Source organism: Elgaria multicarinata, chromosome 11 (genome assembly GCF_023053635.1).
Source record: "Elgaria multicarinata webbii isolate HBS135686 ecotype San Diego chromosome 11, rElgMul1.1.pri, whole genome shotgun sequence".
NCBI lineage: Eukaryota > Metazoa > Chordata > Lepidosauria > Squamata > Anguidae > Elgaria > Elgaria multicarinata.
This window is the reverse complement of record NC_086181.1, coordinates 47,076,395-47,097,341: the sequence shown is the minus strand read 5'-3', so window position 1 is coordinate 47,097,341 and position 20,947 is coordinate 47,076,395. Positions and strand designations below refer to the sequence as shown.

Sequence of the window (20,947 nt, the reverse complement as noted above, 5' to 3'; positions counted from 1 at the left end):
AAAGAATGGTTTTTTTATTACCCACAATGGTAGCCATCATATAAAAAAAATGCTTGTTTCAGTTATCTCGGCCCCAGTGTATAAACCTGTTCCCACCCCTCACCCCCACCCCGCCCCCTTTTCCAACTCCTTCTCCCTTTGGGGGAAAAAAAACATACAATATCCACTAACACAAGTAACCAACAGGGTGATAAAGCAGAGAGAAAAGTGTGTATGTGACTGGGGGGGGGGAGAGTTTGACTATTCCTCCCCCCTCCCTTCCTGGTCCGTATTTTAGGACTCAATGCCCTCTCTCTCTCTCTCTTTCAAATCTGGAGTGGAACATTTGCAGAGGGCATGTTAGGTACATAACCCACCCACCCTCCCCTAATCCCACCCCACACCCCAAAATAACCAACCCAGAGAATTGTCACTCTGTGTTGGGTTTAAATATGAACAAAACAAAAAAGACCAGGAAGAGAAGAAAGGGGGGGGGGCTGGTAATTTGGGTTAAAAAAACAACTCCCCCCAAATGAGTCCGGTTATCAAACCTCAGAGTTCCAGTGACCTAAGAGTCCCCGTGCTGCATACACCCCAGATCTGATGGCATCTGAACCTGCATCCCAGCAAGGTGAGGCAGAGCTTCTGGGTGGGGGGTGCTGCTCCCAGCTGTAGGAAGGAGGGAGGGTAGAGTATCCGTTTGTCCGAGGCGGTGGATGTGTGTGTCTGAGTGTGTGTAGGCCGTCACGCAATGAGCTTGCAGTTGCACAGCTCCTTGTACATCTGTCGGCGGAGTTTCGGCATGTCTTGCTGCGTGAATGTGAAGGGGAGGCCCAGAGCCAGGAATTTGGAATACTACACGAGAGAGAGAGAGAGAAGGGGGCAGGGGAAAAAAGAAGAGATTAGCAACATATACTTCCTCTCTGTCTTCAGAAGTTTCTACACCTTATAAGCTAGATGTGATTTTATTGATACACAGTTTGCCCGCAACATCCTTGCAAGGGCAACAGCCTCACGCACCCCAGCAAAGTAGCAGACGGATTGGGCTGGAGCAGGTAACTGCTCATCCAGAACCCGTCGGGTAGAAAGGCGCCAGTTTTAGACTGCTTTCTTAAAAGTTTAAAGCGGAATCCAAAGAAAGACATAAGGTGGTGGTGGTGGGATTGGTGGAGAAGAGGCCGCCGTGGGCATTCTACCCCATTCAAAGCGGAGGTGGCTGAAGGGAGATGGTGGGTGGGTGGGAATCAGGGCTCCTGCAAACCCACACATCCCCAGGTGAAGGCACAGAGCCACACAGGATGCCCACTGAGGAGGCAAGGAGGGATCTTGGGTCACGGTGCTGAGCTTTGGAGAAGGCCGAGAGAATGGCCCCAACCCCAGCGGGATAGGCGTCACCCTCTCTACAGGGGAGAACGTGGAGTTCAGAGGCAGCCCCACAATATGACTTAGCTGGTAAGCCAACATTTGTGGACACCCCACGCCTGGGGTGGGGGCGCATGAAGGAGCAGAATTCAGAGCATTCACCACCACCCTTGGGTTGTTAAAACACCCATAAATAGAGAGAGAGGGTTTAGGTGTGCAAACTCTGGTCTAATGGGAAATTGCTACGCACGAGAACATTTTCTTTAGATATTTTAAAGCACATTTAGTGTACAAATCGGAACTAAAGAAGGGGGAGGGGGGAGAAAAAGCTCTGTGCCAAAATAAACTCAAATTCTCCACGTAAAAAGGATTTCTAGCATTCTTGCCACAATTATTCAAATTCCGGTCGCAGCTCAGCATTCCCGCTGTCCTGTCTCCCCAAATGGCTCCCGAGAGCCTACGGGGACCTCCCTGTGCACACAGGGGCCGGCCGGCCAGCCAGCCAGCCAGCCAGCCAGCCAGCCAGCCAGCCAGCCAGCCAGCCAGCCAGCCAGCCAGCCAGCCTCCCCTTCAAGGACTGCCCTGCTCTGAGGGGAGGAGAGGAAGGCAGAAGAGCTGTCCACAGTCTTGTTCTTGGTGCCACATCAGGGCCAGTCAAGGAACACCGGGCCCTGAGAGGAGAGGACATCCAGCTTTTTTGGGTGGGCGGGTGGGTGGGAATCCTGTTTTTTTTATTGCTATAGCTTTGTTAATGCTGGTTAAATGAATGCTTCTGTGGGGAAGAAGAAGGACCGAGGGGACAGGAGCAGGCAGAAGTAACATCGGGGCCTGCTCCTGCTGGACTCTCTCTCTCTCTCTCTCTCTTTCTTTGTCTCTCCTCCCTCCCTCCCTCCTTGACTCCTTTTCCTTGTGTGTCATGTCTTTATTAGACTGTAAGCCTGAGGGCAGGGACTGTCTTTTTTCCTAAGTGTAAGCCGCTCTGAGAGCCTTTTTTGGCTGAGGAGCGGGGTATAAATATGATAAATAAATAAATAAATAAAATAAACCACTTTGTGAGGGTCACCTGAAAAAAATGGTATATCACTACATTAAATAAATAAGGGAAGAGCGTGGTGGCCCCCCTCCTGTGGAACTCCCTGCCTCTGGAGGTCAGGCAGGCACCAGCCTTGTACTCCTTTCGGCGCCTCCTGAAAACATCTTTATTCCAAGAAGCCTTTCTTTAACATGCAGCCTTGGACTTCTGTTTTTGCTTCTTGTTAAATGTTGTTTTAACTGTTTTATTCTGTTTTTATTTTCATTTTACCTTGTACACCGCTCCGGAATTTTTCAATGGGGAGCGGTATATAAATATTCTAAATAAATAAATAAATAAATAAAAATAAATAAATAAATAAATAAAAATCTCTGCAGCATTCAGGCTTAAGAGCTTGACTTTTAAAAAAAAAGGTATTTCAGAGTGCTGCATGTTAAATTCTCCAATTGCACAGAAATTATGGGAATGCAGACAGCTATTGCTTAAAAACATTGATGGGAAATCACGACAAAGCCCAGCAGAACTCCAACCTGGGACACGCATGCCTATGGCAGCTTTCCCCAACCTGGTGCCCTCCAGACGCCTTGGACCGCAGCTCCTGGAACCCTCCAGCCAAGGCTTTAGTGCAGCCTTCTTCAACCTGGGGCGCTCCAGATGTGTTGGACTACAACTCCCAGAATGCCCCAGCCAGCTGGCTGGGGCATTCTGGGAGATGCAGTCCAACACATCTGGAGCGCCCCAGGTTGAGGAAGGCTGCTTTAGTGTATTGTTGATGTGGGCGGGGGGGGGGGGGAGAGGAGGGAAGAGAAGAGGACACTAGATCTAGGGCAGCGAGGTGCCTGCTGCTGTTTTGAAAGGGCAAGAGCCCGGCCTCACCTGCAGGACGAAAGCTCCACAATCACTGTCATTGTTCTGCCTGGCAATGTTCTAAGGGGAGAAACAAAGCAGAAGTCACACCACAGCAGAGACAGGAGCAAGGAGGGGCCCTCCGCTGTCTAGGGCTGCCACTGTGAAGCCACGGATGTCCCTCACCTTTTGGGTCGATTAGGAAGAAGAGGTACCCACCAAAATCTATGCCCCACCTCTGCCGTTTTCTCTAAACCTCAGGGCACCCTGCATGTGCACCAATCCAGGTCAAACTCCTTGCTCTGACCATGCCTGTTGCAGGCTTTGGCCCAGCAGGGGAGGGAGGAGAGCTCAGGCTCCTGGCTTCGGCTGATCAGCCGGTCTTACAGGGTCAGGTACAGGTAAAGCAGGTGATGTGAACAACCTGCGCCTGACCCGCCAGTCAGGACAGACAACTCTGGGCCAGGGGGACCAAGGGCCTGGCCTGGCATCAGGCCGATTTCTACCCTTCTGTCAGGGGTCAGAAGTGAATTCCCTCCCCCACCTCTGGGTCAAGTCAGCCCAAGGTGCTGGTGGCTTACGTTTCCCTGTCTTTCCCTTGCACCTGTGTTGGTATTTCCATCTGCACTGTTTAAACCACCTTCCCCAACCTGGTGCCGACTAAATGCTTTGGACTACAATTCCCAGAATCCCTCCAGCGGGCAGCAAGTAGGGGCAGGCTGATGCAGGGCTCAGGCTTAGCTGGAAAACCGCTGTGAGGAAACAAACAGCAGTGTGGCTGGCCAAGGTCTCCCCACACACCCCACTCTGTCATCGACTTCTTTCTCCTCCCGCCACAGAGGGAGGAGGAGCTTATAGGAGGACACGGAACGTTCACGAGGTTATAGCCAAGCAACAGGAGGAAATCATACAGCCATCTTGGACAGGGGAAGAAGGCAGGCAGGCCAGGGGAGGCAAGCACCTTCTTTTTGGGCCGCCCTCCTTGCCCCTGGGAGATTCACAGGCACCTTCTTTGGGTCATGGCCTACAGCAGTGTGTGAGGAGCTGGCGGGTAGACCAGACTTCTCCCCTTAAATACATCTCTCCGTGGCGCTCCGCAGCATTGAGGCCATCCTCGTGGGACGAAGCACAAGCAAGGCGGTGCAGACGCCGGTCACTGTTCAGACCAGACAAGCTCGGAGCTCGTTACCACTCCAAGATGGAATCCAAACCCAATCTGCAGTAACTTGGCTCTACACAGAGTATGGGCTCCATTCTTGGGGGGTGGGGGGTGGCTTGCTGCAAAGGCCAGGACACAGCGGGGAGGGACACTCACCATCTGGAAAACCCCTTTCCACCCGTCTCTGAAGTCTGGACGGTTCTTCTTGTCTGCTTCAGCTTGCAGGTATCTGCAGATGTGCTGGGAGAGAGGAGACAGTCAGATTCAAGTGTGTGCACATCTATGCGCCTGAAGTCCAGTTCCCAGTCCCCTCTAAGGCAGCTAGGCAACTCCACTCTCACCCAGGACACACACCTTGCTGCTTGTCTGGAGGCCCTGAAAACTACTGAGCCTTTGATGCACTTTCCTCCAAGGAGGCCCACCTGCCCACTCCAAACTTGCAGTCAGCCGTCATGATTCTCCCTTCAAGGAACTAACTCCAAGGGCCGGGAGGTGGTTGGCCACTGCAAAGCCAGTTTCAAGGCTGGTCCAAACATACAGTGGCTGCGATGCCTACAGGAAGAGCGCAACGGCCATTCCTTTTACCTTGGGGCACCGCCGGTTGAGGGTGCGCTGGGAGTCCAGGTACGTGATTTTCTTCTGCTTCACCTCCACACAGATCAGAGACCAGTGAACCTCCAGGTGGATCGGGATGAGAAGCAGCTCCTTGTTGAAGATGTCCACCTGTGCGGGGGGGGGGGGGGGGGAACCAGAGGAACTCAACAGCCGCTTCCCAGACCAGCCTTTGTTTACACACACACACACCCCACACACAAATCCTCCCCTCGGAACCAGATGTCCGTGCTGTGGCTCAGTCCTGGGACAGGATGAAACAAGAGGCAGCCTTTCTGCTTCTCACATATTTGGGGATTGTGCTTAAGGTTTTGGGGTTGGACTACCACTCCCATCATCCCCAACCAGCACACCCACAGTTAGGGAAGGCTGTTTTAGGGCGCCTCTGAAGTTAATTCTTTCCATCTTCCTTCTACTATTTTTTTTTTAAGTGAAACAGTTAAATCCTACGGACACTAGAAGTCGATAGCAGCAAAACAAAACCAAAAAAACCCACCCCAAACCCCAGCTGCCCTCTCCTTTTTCCCTTTACTCTTATTTATGTTACATTTTCAGAAATTAAGCAGGTTTTTTTAAAAAAATCTTTACCCATTTCTTAATGTTAATAAGCTTACAGAAACGAAAAGAAAAACTGCATGTTCAAGTAAGTCCTTGTTTCTTTTACAAAAAACAATAAAGCATTTCCCAGTTTTTCATGAATTTATTTTATCTTTGTCTGTTTTCCTAACATAATGTGTCATTTGGACACGAGGGCAAAACGCCGCACTATAGGACTCGTTCTTTTATTGAAGGTACTATTTGCATTCCCAAGCTGCAGAAGCTATGTATGACGTTAATTCCTTATGGCAGCCTTCCTCAACCTGGGGCGCTCCAGATGTCTTGGACTGCATCTCCCAGAATGCCCCAGCCAGCAGAGCTGGCTGGGGCATTCTGGGAGTTGTAGTCCAAGACATCTGGAGCACCCCAGGTTGAAGAAGGCTGCCTTATGGTGTCTGATATACAAATCCATCTATATCAGTCAGCCTTCCCCAACCTGGGGCGCTCCAGATGTGTTGGACTACAACTCCCAGAATGCCCCAGCCAGCTCTGCTATTCTATGATTCTATGATAACTGAATTCTTCATATCTAAAATAAATCATTTTTTTCCAGATTTAAATTCATACCTGAATCCAATTCCTCAATTTCTGATTCTAAGGGTGAAATTGGTGGTCTTAATAACCTATTACACCGAGTCCACTTTTAACGAATTTGGAATTATAGCATCCCTTTTTTCCTTCATTTGTTTTAGAAGAATTATGGGGCTCCTATTAAAGCTTTTTCAAACACTAAAGTAGAAGAATTGGATTCCAGCAGCCCATCTGATCTCCAATGATTTCAACTAGCTAATATTACAAATGGCATTTCCCTTCTAATTCGCCCACAGCGACCGACAGCGTTCATTGAGCCCTGCAGCCCCATTGCAGACAAGAGGTTCTCGGCAACAACTCACATTTTTGGTCCAGCGCTTCACTCCTTCATACCCCTTGGTTCGTAGCTTATCGTAGAAAAAACTGTTGAAAAAATGTACCTGGTGGGGGAAAAAAACAAAGAGTTTGTTGGAAGACAGAAGAGAGCGGAACTGGAGCGGAAGGCCGGGAGGGCTGGGCTGGGGAGACGGGTAGGAGGAGTGGCAGAGCCAGTCCAGGAGGAAGCCAGAGGCCTCAACTTCTCACCACCAGTGAAAACGACTCACGAGACCTCAGCCTGCAGCTTACCAGGAAGTTAGGAGTGGCACCTTGTGGCTGTTCTGGGAGCACCATCAAGTGGTAGTTGCTCAGAATGACAGTGGATCTGGTCAGCTAGCTTAGTGGTCTTCAACACTGCCTGATTTGCAATCCACTTTTAACTTAAGCGGAACCCACTTAATATTTTTAAATCCATTTTTTTTTCTTTTCGATTTTCCTCTTCTCTCCCTTAGAAATTCTGAAGATGGTGGTGGTACCGTGAGATGTTCACAACGCATCAGCTGAAGAATGCCTCCCTCTATTCGATCCAGACCTAACTTATCCCACAGAGAGCACTTCCTGGCAAAGCGTAGCAAAAGGAGGGGACGCTTGAGCCTGTTTGTAACCTACACAGCTGACTGATTCTCCATGTCCCTTTTAACGCCCTGGCCTACCTGTCAAGAGGGAAGTTCAGGACCAGAAGCTCACCTTCTCCGGCACCGTGTCCATCACAAGATCCCCGTACATGTTCATTACCTGCCCAGGCGGGGGGAAATGAAGTGGGTGGGTTAAGGAGCCATAAATATTATCATCGTGATATAGACACACACAGCATAGGCACCTGACTCCCTGAGTAAGGCAGCAGGCGTCAGGCTGGCAGAATCTTTTTTTACCCTATGTTTTTTTTTAACCCTGAGGCCCACCGGCCAAAGCCAGGTGCAAAAACAGTAACTCCTGGATCACAGCCAGCTACCATCCCATTACACTGGGATGACCTGCACAGACAGGTAAAAATCTACACCTGAGTTCCTACAGAGCAAGGATTCCAACAGCCTAATTCAGCACACCCAAAAGGCCTTTTTGCTGTTGCTGTTGTTAAACAGGTGGGAGTCAGAACCGCCTTCCAGAGTAGCTGAAAATTATCTAGAGATTAACCAGCAGGCCCCAATCTACCTGCTGCCCACACTTCTGGTTGCAACCCATTTCTGTACATTGTCCCAATGACCCTTAAAACAGCCTTGTAAGGTAGGCCTGTATTACTATCCCCATAATACAGATGGAGACACTAGGCTGAGAGAAAAGGGTGGGGTGGGGGGTGTACCCGAAGGCCACCTCTGTTTAAGAACGGAAGAAGTGCCATGCTCTGTTCTCACAGTGGCCGACTAGCTGTCGGTCAGGGACCAACAAAGCCGGACAGGGTGCAACAGCACCCTCCCACCCATGTTCCCCAGAAACTGGTGCACACAGGCTTACTGCCTCAGATACTAGAGGTGGCACATAAACATCAGGGCTAGGAGCCATCAACAGCCTTCTCCTCGAGGAATTCATCCAACCCCCTTTTAAAGCCATCCAAATTGTTGGCCATACCTATATTTTGTGATAGTGAATTCCATAATTTAACTCTGCGCTGTGTGAAGAAGGACTTCCTTTTATTTGTCCTGAATCTCCCACCAATCAGATTCATGGGGTGACCCTTTCGGGTTCTAGTATTTCGAGGGAGGGATAAATGTCTCCCTGTCAACAATCTCCACACCATGCACAATGTTGTACACCTCTATCATGTCTCCCCTTACTCACCTTTTCTCTAAGCTAAACCAACCCAACTGTTGTAAACTTCCCTCCTAGGGGAGATGCTCCAGCCCCTTCATCATTTAGTTGCCCCTTTCTGCACTTTTTCCAGCTCTATAATATCTTAGGTGTGTTTCTTAGCAATTAGCTCTCAACATCATATTAGTTAGTTAGTTATTCTTTCAGTTTATTAGTTGCCTTATATCAGTTACCTCACAGGGAAATGAACATCAATACAAAGACAACACAATGGGATACATGGGATCAAAATTAAATACAGCAGTAGAGATCCATTTAAAACGAACAAAGACTAAAACATAGCAAGCAACATATACTGTTGGGATCTTAAAACTCCCCCAAGAGTTCAATCTGGGGACGGCATGCCATAACGGAGGGGCTGCCATTGAGAAGGTCTGCTCATGAGTAGCCCCTTGCGACGCCTCAGAGGGCCCTTGGAGCAGGGCCTCCAAGGATAATCACAGGGCACGGGTAACGCTATCTGGCAAGAAGCAGTCGTTCAGCTGGGGGGATCCCAAGCCATGAAGAACTTTATAGCAGGGGTGGGAACACACAGCCCACCGCAACCATTTGTGTCCTCAAGTTGAAGGCTATTAATCCATGGCTACTAGCCCTGACGGTTATGTGCCCCCTCCAGTATCAGAGGCAGTAAGCCTGTGTGCACCAGCTGTTGGGGAACATGGGCGGGAGGGTGCTGTTGCACCCGTGTCCTGCTTGTGGGTCCCTGGTCGACGGCTGGTTGGCCCCTGTGTGAACAGAGTGCTGGACGAGGTGAACCCAGGGTCTGATCCAGCCTCAGGGCTCTTCTGATGCTCTTGAGTATGGTTTTTGCTTCCCCGAGTTTCCACCACTGCTGCCCCTAAAATCCCCATGATTCTGCTGGGAAACAAGGCACAGGCAGGACCACTGTTTCTGCAGAAAAGCAGAGCATGCAGGGCTGCCCCCCTTCATGCACCACATCTCTCAGCAAAATGCTGTTTGGGAGCTTATTGCTGGGATCTCACTGGTGGCAGCCACTTCTGGAGGCGCCGGGAGAAGGCTACAGCCCCCACAGGGTTCCCGGAGAGCCAACGTGCCCCCCCTCAAGCCCTGGAAGTTGATACACCAGCTGCGCCCCTTCCTAGAGTCGGAAGACCTAAAGACGGTCGTGCACACGCTGCTAACTTCAGGGCTCGACTTCTGCAATGCGCACTACGTAGGGCTACCTTTGTGCCTCGTCTGGAAACTTCAACTAGTGCAAAATATAGCAGCCAGGTGGGCCACAGGTACATCTAGGGGGGGACCATATTACGCTAGCTTTAAAATCACTACACTGGCTGCTAATTAGTTTCCGGGTGAAGTATGAAGTGTTGGTTATTACCTTTAAAGCCCTGCATGGTTTGGGTCCAGGCTACCTGCGGGATCGTCTTCTCCCGTAGAATCCGCCCCGCACACTCAGGTCCTCTGGGAAGGCTTTGCTCCAGTCAGTCAAAACTGGGCTGACAACTGTTACCCAGAGGACCTTTTCTTCTGCCGCCCCCAGACTGTGGAACGGCCTGCCGGAGGAGATTCGTCAACTTGACAGTCTTTTAGCATTTAAGAAAAGCCATAAAGACGGATCTCATCCGGCAGGCTTACCCACTCGAATTTTAAGATGCCTTTTAATAATGTGCTGCTTTTTAATAATGTAGTAGTTTTATGTTTTAATCAGTGATATGTATTTTATAGTGTTTTGCATTTGTGTTGTACCCCGCCTCGATCCAGAGGGAGAGGTGGGTAACAGTGATTATGATTACGATTAGGGCCTGGAACAAACTGGGAGCCAGTGCAGATGGCAGAATGTAACGCCCAGATGGCCAGCACCCTCGCTTCCATATTTTGCAATAACTGAGGCCATAGCGAGACCTCAGGTGTATCCCTGGATCGTCCAGGGGTCAAACCTGTTCATCTAGGTGACACACAGGGGATCCAGTGCTCAGGCAGGGGCGAACCCTGGACGAGCCCAGGATAAACCTTAGGTCTAGCTGTGGCCTGAGGTTTCCAGACCATCATGAAAGGCACTGCAGTAACCTAACGCAGTCTTGCAGTGCTGGTGGTAGTAAGCGTCTGCTGCATCAGCCTCCCACTCCAGTAATCTCGCTTCCTCCACGCAAACGCTGCTGCTGCTCCCGTCCCTTAGGCTTTCCCTGCCCCCTTCTGCAGCGTACCTGGTCATTGAGCCAATTCGGCCCGTAGAGCGTCTGCAAGTCATCCATGGTGACGACGTGGCGCTTGTAGGTGACCCGGAAGGTCCGCACCATGGCATTGCCCGGCATTCGCTGGTAGGACTGGATCAGCTGGTTCACCAGGCCTTTCCTGATGGGCCCAAAGAAAGCCGGTGAGGAAAGAGTCCCGTTGCTACATGGGCTCAGTGTTTAAATAGGTGGGAGCGTCCAGAGCTGGGTGGGCAGCGAGTGGCCTTTTGCCGGCACCTGGGAAGCACAGGTATAGTCCTTCCAGAGGCAATGAGGCTCTGCACCCCTTCCCTGTGCCCCTAAAGAGACTTAGGGGGCCAAATCCAGCCCTCCTGGGATTCCAGTCCAGCCCTTCAGGGTTCCCCAGCTCACCCCACTCCCTTTCTCTCAACCGTTCGTTGTTTTGTAAACTTTTTTCACCCATTCTAAAAGCGGAAATGCCTCTCCTAAGACTTTAGTGACCGGCAAAAAGGGCTTCAGCCTGAAAGGTGCTGGTAGGGTGGTTCTTTGTTTTTTTCATTTTTGGCCCCACCCCTTTGACTTTGGCCCCACCCACCACTGATAGACAGTCCCCAAGAACTTCTCCAAAACCGCTCCCACCCCTGAAATACAATAAATAAAACGGATCGTGTTAAGGGCCCTCATATTTAGGAAAACAGGGCAGGCTTAAGGAGTCAGAGGTACTTTACCCTAAAATTGCAAAGCTGGCACCCAAAGATTTTGACCTGCTCCTGCCCCGCATTCCTACATGAATTCTGAAAAGCATTAAGTCTGACAAATTTGGACTATTATGCTTCCAGCACTGCCTCCACTTCCCATCATGCCCCTTTAATTATGCCCACAGCTGCTTCTGCCCCCTCCCTCTGCAGGAAAGAGCGGAATCCGCACTCAGATCGTCTGGCCATGTAGGGGGCAGAACAGTTCTCTTAATCATAGAATCCTAGAATAGCAGAGTTGGAAGGGGCCTACAAGGCCATGGAGTCCAACCCCCTGCTCAATGCAGGAATCCACCCTACAGCACCCCTGACTGATGGCTGTCCAGCTTCCCCGCATCCCTCCAATACAGACCAATATATCCCTAATCATGCTGGACTCTTGTGCACATTTTAACTGTAAGCAGCTTTGGGCTCCATTTTGGCTGAAAAGCTAGGTTAAAAACAAATATGCAGTTACTGTACCCAACGAAAGTTTCCTCATCCCTAAGCTAGCCCCAGGTGCTAAAAGACAACTCAATCAAGAGGGCATGAGCTGGGCTTCCAGGGAACGAGGCCACGCTCCCTTTCCAAAGGGCGCGGAAGCCCAGGCTTCTTGCTCCTCCCCCCACCCAAACCAGCCCATCAACGTCAACTCCCAGAAAACTCGGGAGCCCTGATCCCCGGAGAGTATCGACCTCCAGCCGCCGACCCTCCCCACGTCGTCCTGCCTATCGACGCTTCCCAGGTGGCAACGGGCTGCCCCCTGCCAGAGACAGAGCACCGGGCCAGGAGCCGGATGGGGAGAGGAGAGCAAAGAAAGGCTGTACCTCTGAGGCATAGAGAACTCCTGCTGGAAGATGTCCTCCAGCTTCTCCACGACCTCGTCCACGCTGATAGGAATGAGGCTGCCGTACGTCTGCAGGAACTCGTCCAAGATGTCTGACAGGAAGGACAGAGGAAAGCTGAAGTGACACAAGCCTCTTTCGGCTTGACGTGGTTGGAACTGGAGAGCAGCTGAGATAAGGGGGGGGGGGGCGGGCGGGACGGGCAGGAGCCTGAGGGCGACGCAGCCTGCAGCCCCGGAAATTCTTGCTCCGCTCTACTGAGCATCCCATGTGCTGGGATAACCTTGGCACCCCAACGCAAACTATCCCAGGTTTTCTAGGCAGCCCTGAGAAAGCACGCCGTGTTACACAGCCCACCCCGGTATCACAGCCCTTTTAGTCTCACCGCGGGGCCGAGCGGGCTGGACAGAAATGGACCCGGTTTGGCCAATCAGCCACATAACCCAGGAGAACCTAGTTCCATCTGCTCCAGCCTGGATGAGTCTTTCAGGAGCACAACTGCCACAGAAGAGGGGCAGCTCTTGATGTAACCCTCCGCCCACTCAGACACCCCCACACACACACAGGCCTTACTGTGCACACACGTGATGTGTTCTTCCCTCAGCGGGCTGTGCTGCACTGCTTTCTCGCCAGGCCTCTCCTGGCCGCCCTCGGCAGCCAACTCCACCTGCTGGCCCCCTGCTTCGAGCCTGATTCCAGACGGATCCAGCAGCCTGTCCCTGTCGCGGGGGCCTTGGAAGAGTTCCTCGGCCGCGTGGCTCCCGATGCTACAGACGTTGCTGATGAGGATGGTGGCGTCCGTGACCCCGGGGAGGGAGCAGAGGTCGCCGTCGGGAGTCAGGGGGGCGAAACCGTTGGGCAGAGCATCCATGGGGCCTACAGTGGGGGACAGAGAGGGGAGGAGGGCTGGAGGGCCTCACAATAACCCACGTCACCACGCCCTCCTATTTGGAACGTGGAAGCCGCCTTCTACCAAGCCAGACTGCTGGTATTATTATTATTATTATTATTATTATTATTATTATTATTATTATTATTTGTATCCCACCTTCTGCCCAATACTGGGCCTTAAGGCAGCCTTACAAAGTTTAAAACATACATTGTAAAAAAAGAAAAAGTTTAAAATACACAACAAAATTATAAGTCATTCAGTTACCAGCCTTCCTCAACCTGGGGCGCTCCAGATGTGTTGGACTGCATCTCCCAGAATGCCCCAGCCAGCTGGCTGGGGCATTCTGGGAGTTGCAGTCCAACACATCTGGAGCGCCCCAGGTTGAGGAAGGCTAGGGCCAGATGATTCTCCAAAGGCCTGCTGGAACCAACAACTTTCAGCCTGCTTCCGAAAGCCCTTCCAGGAGATGCTGCCAGGGATGGAACTTGGGACCCTTTGCATCCCGAGAAAGGCTTCCACCATGGAACAGGCTGCCAGTGCCCCATGGGGTTTCCAAGGGGAGAGAGCAGACAGCAAGGGGCCCTCGACCAACCAACCAGGGGGAGACCGATGGCTCCTCCCCCCCACTGCCCCCAGAATGGCCTCTCCGGGCCCTTTCCACCTGGCCTTTGTAACAATGACATGACACTCCGTAGGCACTGATACCTGGATCTGCTTGTTCTCCTCTTGCCTCCCAGGGCCTCTTCCCCCTTGTGAAGTTGTCAGTTAAATGCACATAGTTCAATTATGGAACTCACTACCACAAGATGTAGTGATGGCCACCAGTTCGGATGGCTTTAAAAGGGGACTGGATAAATTCCTGGAGGAGACGGATATCCATGGCTACTAGCCCTGATGGCTAAGTTCAACCTCCAGTATCAGATGCAGCAAGCCTGTGTGCACCAGTTGCTGGGGAACATGGGCGGGAGGGTGCTGTTGCACCATGTCCTGCTTGTTCATCCCTGTGTGAACAAGCACTGTGTGAATGGTGTGCTAGACTGGATGGACCCTCGGTCTGATCCAGCATCAGGACTCTTCTTATGTTCTTATAGAGCCTCGAGGCAGTGGATTCATTCACATATATTTATTCCCAGCTATCCTGCTCATATAAATGTACATCCAAACCAAACATTGCATACTGGGAGCAGAAAGAGAGAAAGTGATCTGCCTAAGGGCAGAGATGGGGCCCCAAGCCAGCCCTCCTGGGGCCCCCAGTTGGCCATGCAGCCTTCGCCTAGCCCCATGTCTTTTTCTCCAGCAACCAACCAGAGTCCTGACGATTGGGCCGTTTTTCGCTCACTCCCAAGACATTAAAAGGCCTCTCCTAGGGCTTAGCTCCTGACCGTAAGAGCTTTAGGGTGTGATCCTATCAGTCCCACCCTCGACGCTCAAGAGGTTGAGGAGCATCCAGTGCAGAGCGGGAGGCGTGGTGGTGGCCATCCTCGCCTCCGTCATGCCTCCCGCTCTGCAATTTAAACCGCCCAGAGAGCTTCGGCTGTGGGGCGGTATATAAATGTAATAAATAAATAAATATAAATTTAGCTAGATGGGCTTTTTGCTAGGCATTATGGAGGGGGAGGGAAGGAAGCTGGGAGGCCTCTGGATACAGCGTCAGCCAGCCGCCCCCAGCCCCCTCCCTCCCTCGGCACTCCCCCTTTCCGGCTTAGGAGGGGCAGCAGGTGCAGTTTCTCTTCACACTGGCTGCAAAGGGGAGGGAAGCTTGAACTCCCGGGGTCCGAGCACCGTGCCTGACCTCTGATCCAGGAATCTGAATTATCTGATCATCCCCCACCCCCCACCCAGACTTTGCCTAGAAGCCATAGACTCGCTCTCTTAACGTCCGATATTCTGGTATTTTGAGCGCCCCCTCCCCACCATGGAATAATGCACACACACACACACACACACACCGAGAGCTTCTCTGAAACTGAATTTAGCCCTTGGGCTGAAAGAGGCTCCCCAATCCTGCCTACGGGCAACCTCAGGAGTTTATAGCCCAGGCCAGAGATGAACAAGGGGCCCCTTCCGGTTCACACTGCTCACCATGCTGATGTCCCACTCTGTGTATGGAGGAACAATATCCCAGTTCAGAGATAGACCCACCTTCCCCAACCAAGCTGGCATCCTCTGCAGGTGTTATACTGCAACTCCCATCATCCCCAGCCAAAAGAGCCACTTAATGCAACTGTCCCAGTCTGTATTCCTTTGAAGCCCGTCACATCTGGGGTGTACCAGGTGGAGGATGGCTAAGTGAGCCTATTCATTAAAACACACACACAGCCTTTCTGTCGTGACAACGGCCCTGCTTTTCGGTTAATACCACAAACACTGAAATGGATTTACAGGCGGCGGCAGCAACCTGTTTTGAAGTTTACCTCCGTCTCCGTCCAGGCTGTGCTCTCCCTCTCCTATCTTCCTAGTCCTGGGGGAGACTTGGGGCCCCCCGCCAGGGTACTTCAGCATGGCAGCAGCTCCTTCCTCCTCCTCCTCCAGTTCCATCATGCCGGGGTCTTTGTCGAAACTGACCCTCCGCAGCTCCACATACTGAGGGTAGGGGGAGGCTTCATCCATCAGAGCTCCCAGCAAGCCGAGGCGGGACGGCTGAGGCGCGGATGAAGCGGGGGGGAAGGCCCCATCCAACTCATAGTTCAGGTGGGCCTCCGAAGGGCGGGGCTTGAAACGGGCAGGGCAGGGCCTCCGCCTGGCTCCGCCTTGGCAGTCCTCCTCCCCCAAGGGGCAGCTCATCTTGTAGACCGGAAGGTGATCGTCATCGGGCTGGGAGCCGGGGGAAAGGGACAGGGAGGACCGGGCCCGCTTTGTCCCTCCCCGGCGGCGCCCCTTGCAGTTCATCCTGCCCCACAGCTTCCAATGGAAAGAGCTCTTAGAATACAGGAGCATGCTCAAGGCCCGCATGGCCCGCTGGTTTCGACGCCGACGCCGGAGGTAGGGCCGCCTCGAGGTCCCCAGCAGCGGTGGGCGCCCTCTGAAATGAGAGCTGGCTCCCACTTCGAAGGGCCAGGCTCGCCCGCCGCTCCTGGCCACCTTCCCCCTGCCGGCTGTGTTCTGAGCTGGGTCAGAGGTGCCCCTCGAGATTCCCCAGCTGGACATGTAGGGGAGCCCCCACTTTCCTTCTTCTTCCTCATCGCTGTTGGAGGATAAAGGGGCGCAGCCCAGCGGCTGCTTCTTGGTGTAGTCCAAGTGCTGGCTCCCCTCAAAGCATCCACTGTGTTTGTGCTCAGGTTCACCCCATTCCCGGGAAGACCGGCACAACTTGTCCTGATGCCCCATGGGGTCGCGGAGGCTCGCGGACGGCCTCCAATACTTCTTGTCCTGAATGGTTTCCTTCATGGTTCCGATGTGCCTGCAGGAGAGAGAGAAATTTTGCTTTGGCCAAAAGGGATTCAGAAGGAGGGGATTGCATGTCCAGAAAGCAGAGTTGACGGACCAAACAGTTGCTTCCATTCATCAAAAATTTGCTCATTTAGCATAAAACGTACTACTTCCCTTAGCCCTGAAAACAGAAGAGTACAGAACACTGAAGAACCACTCTCAGGTGGCTGTAACACCCATTCCAGTTCTTGTTTTGCCCTCGCTTTGGTCTCCAGGATTCTGACGGACAGTGCAGATATACTAGAGAATTAGAAACTTGTTTTTAACAATAAAATACCCCACATAAGCCAATAATTGGATGTAGAATCACACAGCTCCAGGACTACATGCATCCACACTGCTATCTTGGAAATGTAGATGGCACACAGTATTCTTCCATCCTTCTGGAACAAACAACAAAGAGATAACTTTTGCCTCTTGAGGGTCTTTTCTATTAAACCGTTTACAAATGTGCCCTCCCACATTGAGCCACGGCTTGGAAACAAGAGAACTTAACCCCGTGTTTTTCTTCTTTGCATCTCAAATAGACAAGGGACTTTTTTCCACGCCTCCCACCACTGCTTTTAAACTAGAATCATAGAATAGTAGAGTTGGAAGGGGCCTACAAGGCCATTGAGTCCAACCCCCTGCTCAGTGCAGGAATCCACCCTAAAGCATCCCTGACAGATGCTTGTCCAGCTGCCTCTTGAAGGCCTCTAGTGTGGGAGAGCCCACAACCTCCCTAGGTAACTGATTCCATTGTCGTACTGCTCTAACAGTGAGGAAGTTTTTCCTGATCATAGAATCATAGAATAGTAGAGCTGGAAGGGGCCTACAAGGCCATTGAGTCCAACCCCCTGCTCAATGCAGGAATCTACCTTAAAGGACCTTAAAACTACACACACACACGTTTCTCTCTGGCAGATCAGGGGAGAAGCTTTCCCCAGACTTACTGTGTGGGAAGGTTTGGCATTCACCTACCTACTGGGTCACCTGCTCAAGATATCTGGACAGCTTTACTCAAACTATTAGTATGGGTGTAACATGAAAGATGCAGAAAACTCTGCTGAAGGGCAGGGAGTTGAACAAGATTGTCTCTGACCCTGGACTGGAGAAATCACTAGCATGCAAGAATTCACTAATTCCACAGCCTCACTGGATGAGGGGATCACTACCTCATTATTATTATTATTATTATTTATTTATTTATATAGCGCCATCAATGTACAATGTACATTCCCTTGTATTGTCCCTAAGAAGGGCTGGTGGAAGGCCATGAGTTCAAGCATACGAGTTTGAAGACAAGACTGGAGATCAAATAGTTTTTTTCTACAAGGCTAGATACTCTCCACGCTTTGCAGCTTCCTTAATATTCTCTGTGCTTTGTAACCACCTTAATCTCCCCACCACAATAAAACCGGGAGTCACTATTTTGCAGATGAAGAGACCTGAGACTCTCCAGGGACTCCCCAGGAGGTTAGAGATTTGAAACCTGGTTTGCAGAGGCAAGTTCTACTCTCACTCGACTGGAGAGGGCTGGATGCGGTGAGCTAGTGGGAGGAACCCTGAGATCCATCAACTCAAGCATGGTGCAGGGAGCCTGCACTTAGAATCCTGGTTGTGTTTCTATATTGTATTTTATATCGTGTTTTCATGCTGTTCGTTTTATATTTTGAATTTATTTATTTATTTATTACATTTTTATACCGCCCAATAGCAGAAGCTCTCTGGGCGGTTTTAAGTTGTGTGAACTGCCCAGAGAGCTTTGGATATTGAGTAGCATTAAAAATGCCATAAATAAATATGTAAATATCCTGAGCCTGGGAATTTGTTTTGAGAGCCAGAACTCAACAGAACTTACAGCCCTTCCACACCAAAATGCACTCCTGGGTGCTGCAAGCTTTCTCTGTTTCAGGAGAAAAATTAGGGCGGGCAGGGAGCCCTTTTGTTGCAGTGATCACTAAGCAGCTGGGCGTCAGACATCCTGGCGGTTCTCCTGCAAAGCACCCAGAGACCCAGACCTACCTTCTGCCTACCCCCGGCACTGTGATGGACCGCAGTCCTGCAGGGTCTCACAGGCAAAGGAAGAGAGAGCTTGCTACCCAGAGACGTTTAACCGGAGGTGCTGGCCGCTTTGAACCTCCTGGGTGCCCAGGAGAGCTGCTGGACCACTCTGCCGCCGCCAACCCCCAAATGAGCGAGGCCCTCCGCACATGACCACGTGATGCTTGAGTGAGACCATTGGCCCATCCAGCCTAGCCTTGCACCCCTTCCCTGGGAGGGTGGGGGAGGACTCCTGCCTGCCTGGCGGCCATGGGCTCCACCGTGCCTACGCGGACTTGTGGGCTGCTGGGATGGAGGAAGCCCCCCCCCCACCAGGAGACCCCTATCTTGGTAGAAGGAGGGAGGGCAGGAGGGGGCGAAGCCAAATACAAAGAGGGAGGCTGGGAAAGGGGGCGTGGCTGGGAAGGTTAAAGGGGGGAGACCGGGGGGGGGATCCGAGGCAGGGGGGAGGAGGGCCCCGCTGCCGCAAGGGACGATGGGAAGGGAGCCTGCCCGCGGCGGGAGGGGGGCAGGGAGGGCCCTGTCCAGGGGGGAGGGGGGCCTGTACCTACGGAGGCCGAGGGGGCCCAGCTGGGGGAGGGGCCCGGCCCGCGCGGGGACGCCTCACCGTGTGCCGCAGCGAGCCCGAACGCGGGGGCGGCGGAATGAGAGCGGGAGGAGGGGGGGAGAGAGGGCGGGCCTCTCTCGCCTGGGCTCCCGGCTCCCAGCGCCGCCGCCGCCGCCGCCTCTTTCCCTCAAGAACCGCCGCGGCTGCCGGCGCCGCCCAAAGGCGTCATCAGCCGGCGTCTGGAGGAAGGGGCGGGGCGGGGCTACGGGGAGATTAGGGGGAGTGCCGCGTCACCCCGCTCGGGGCGCGTGACGTCACGACGCAAAGCTAGGAATCCGCCCATTTAAGGAGGCGGTGGCGGCGGCGGCAGCATCCGGGCATTTTTGCTGCGCTACAGGCGCCCCTCTGTGTTTATGGTCGCTATGGCAGTTCCAACCGTCGCCTTCCTTATCCCCCCCATCCCCACCCACCCCGACCAGTGCTTCAGAACTAAATACATGAATAAACAAACGAATAAAGCGAAGTTTCCCCCTCCTCAGGCGAATATCCCGAACTCTTCTGTGTCCCTGGTTTGCCCTCAGAGTAGTGACAACGCTGACGTCATCTGCTGAAGCAGGGCATGATGGGAAATGGAGCCACTCAGGCCAAGCACCCTGTGGGTGCTGGGAGTAACAAGGGTGCTGAGTCCCAGTTCAGTAGGCAGCGCATCCTTCTCCAACTAGTGTTTGGATGCCTGACAGTCTATGAATGTGTTGGGCTGCAACTCCCATGCTGGATGGCAATGATGGGAGTTGTAGTTCAACACATCTGCAGGGCACCAGCCTAGGGTCCATCTAGTCCAGCACTGCTCAGCAGTGGCCAACCAGCCGTTGGCCAGGGACCAACAAAGCAGGACATGGTGCAACAGCACCCTCCCACCCATGTTCCCCAGCAACTGGTGCACACAGGCTTACTGCCTTGAATACTAGAGATAGCACACAACCATCAGGGCTAGTAGCCATGGACAGCCGTCTCCTCCAGAAATTTATCCAACCCCCTTTTAAAGCCATCCAAATGGGTGGCCATCACTACATCTTGTGGTAGTGAGTTCCATAGTTTAACTGTTCGCTGTGTGAAGAACTACTTCCTTTTATTTGTCCTGAATCTCCCATCAATCAGCTTCATGTTTGTGCTATTATCAACAGTTGTATCATTTCGTTTCCCTGCTTACATTTTTCTTTCTACACATATAGAGGTGTATACACATACACATTCCTACCTGCCAAATTAGGATAGCACTTCACACGACTCATAATCATAGAAATCAGTGATCTGGTTCATGCGTCATGGCGGCAACTCCTGGGCTGTTTTAATTCAGGAATCATTGGGGATGAGCAGCAAACATGAGCCATTTTCATTTTTAATTAACAGGAACACCACATTCCTGCATTATTTTGTGATGTGTGAACCCAGAAACTCTGGGTTGTTCATGAGCTAAAAAATCCAGAGTTAACCCATGATTTGCTGCTGGGTTAAAAGCAGAAATGGCTTGGACATTGTGAGGTCTTGGAATGGGCCAGAGCCTGCTGACTTGCTATGTCTGACTAGAAGCCCAAGGTGAGCGAGGGACGGGCCATTTTCCTCCCCTTGTCCCATGAGAGGAAATGAATAATAGGGCTGCGCTGACGAATTCATTTGCCCCCTTTATAGTAGGGAGTCTTCTTTTGCCTTTGCATAAGAGGATGTTCACAGCTTGTCTCTGCAGTTCCTACCTTAAACAACCTAGGAATTGTCGGCGTGATGTACGAACTGGGTCATAGGCCATTTCTCCAATCCAGAGGTCAAGCCAGCGCTTTCAACAAGCGGCAGAAAAACGCCTAAGAGCTTTGTAACCTGTTCTGTGGTGCTTCCGGACAAGGCTTTTATTGTGCAATTGCACTGCCTCGTTCACAATTTTTTATTTGGAGAGAGGACATTCAGAGATCGTCATCTTCTATTTGTAGCTTTCCCCAAAACAAATCT

General features: G+C 52.0%; 1 protein-coding gene across 1 annotated transcript; it reads right to left on the bottom strand.

Moving 5' to 3' along the window:
* Positions 1-369: 369 nt before the first annotated feature.
* On the bottom strand, positions 370-19,168 carry SENP3 (SUMO specific peptidase 3). Its single transcript, XM_063138639.1, has 11 exons — positions 19,007-19,168; positions 15,342-16,327; positions 12,609-12,911; positions 12,018-12,129; positions 10,469-10,616; positions 7,185-7,232; positions 6,482-6,559; positions 4,965-5,102; positions 4,536-4,619; positions 3,251-3,301; positions 370-834 (listed from the first exon to the last, which is right to left on the bottom strand). The coding sequence occupies exons 2-11, from the start codon at positions 16,312-16,314 to the stop codon at positions 724-726; spliced, it is 2,046 nt and encodes a 681-aa protein (XP_062994709.1). The 5' UTR covers positions 16,315-16,327; positions 19,007-19,168; the 3' UTR covers positions 370-723.
* Between the last annotated feature and the right edge of the window lie 1,779 nt (positions 19,169-20,947).

Bases quoted from the DNA above. Each gene is read 5' to 3' on its own strand.
- SENP3 (XM_063138639.1), bottom strand. From the start codon at position 16,314: ATGAAGGAAACCATTCAGGACAAGAAGTATTGGAGGCCGTCCGCGAGC. The intron at 6,560-7,184 runs GTGAGCTTCTGG...TTCCCCCACCAG, and splicing joins TGGACACGGTGCCGGAGAAG to GTACATTTTTTCAACAGTTT. The intron at 3,302-4,535 runs GTGAGTGTCCCT...TTCTCCCCTTAG, and splicing joins GGAAAGGGGTTTTCCAGATG to AACATTGCCAGGCAGAACAA.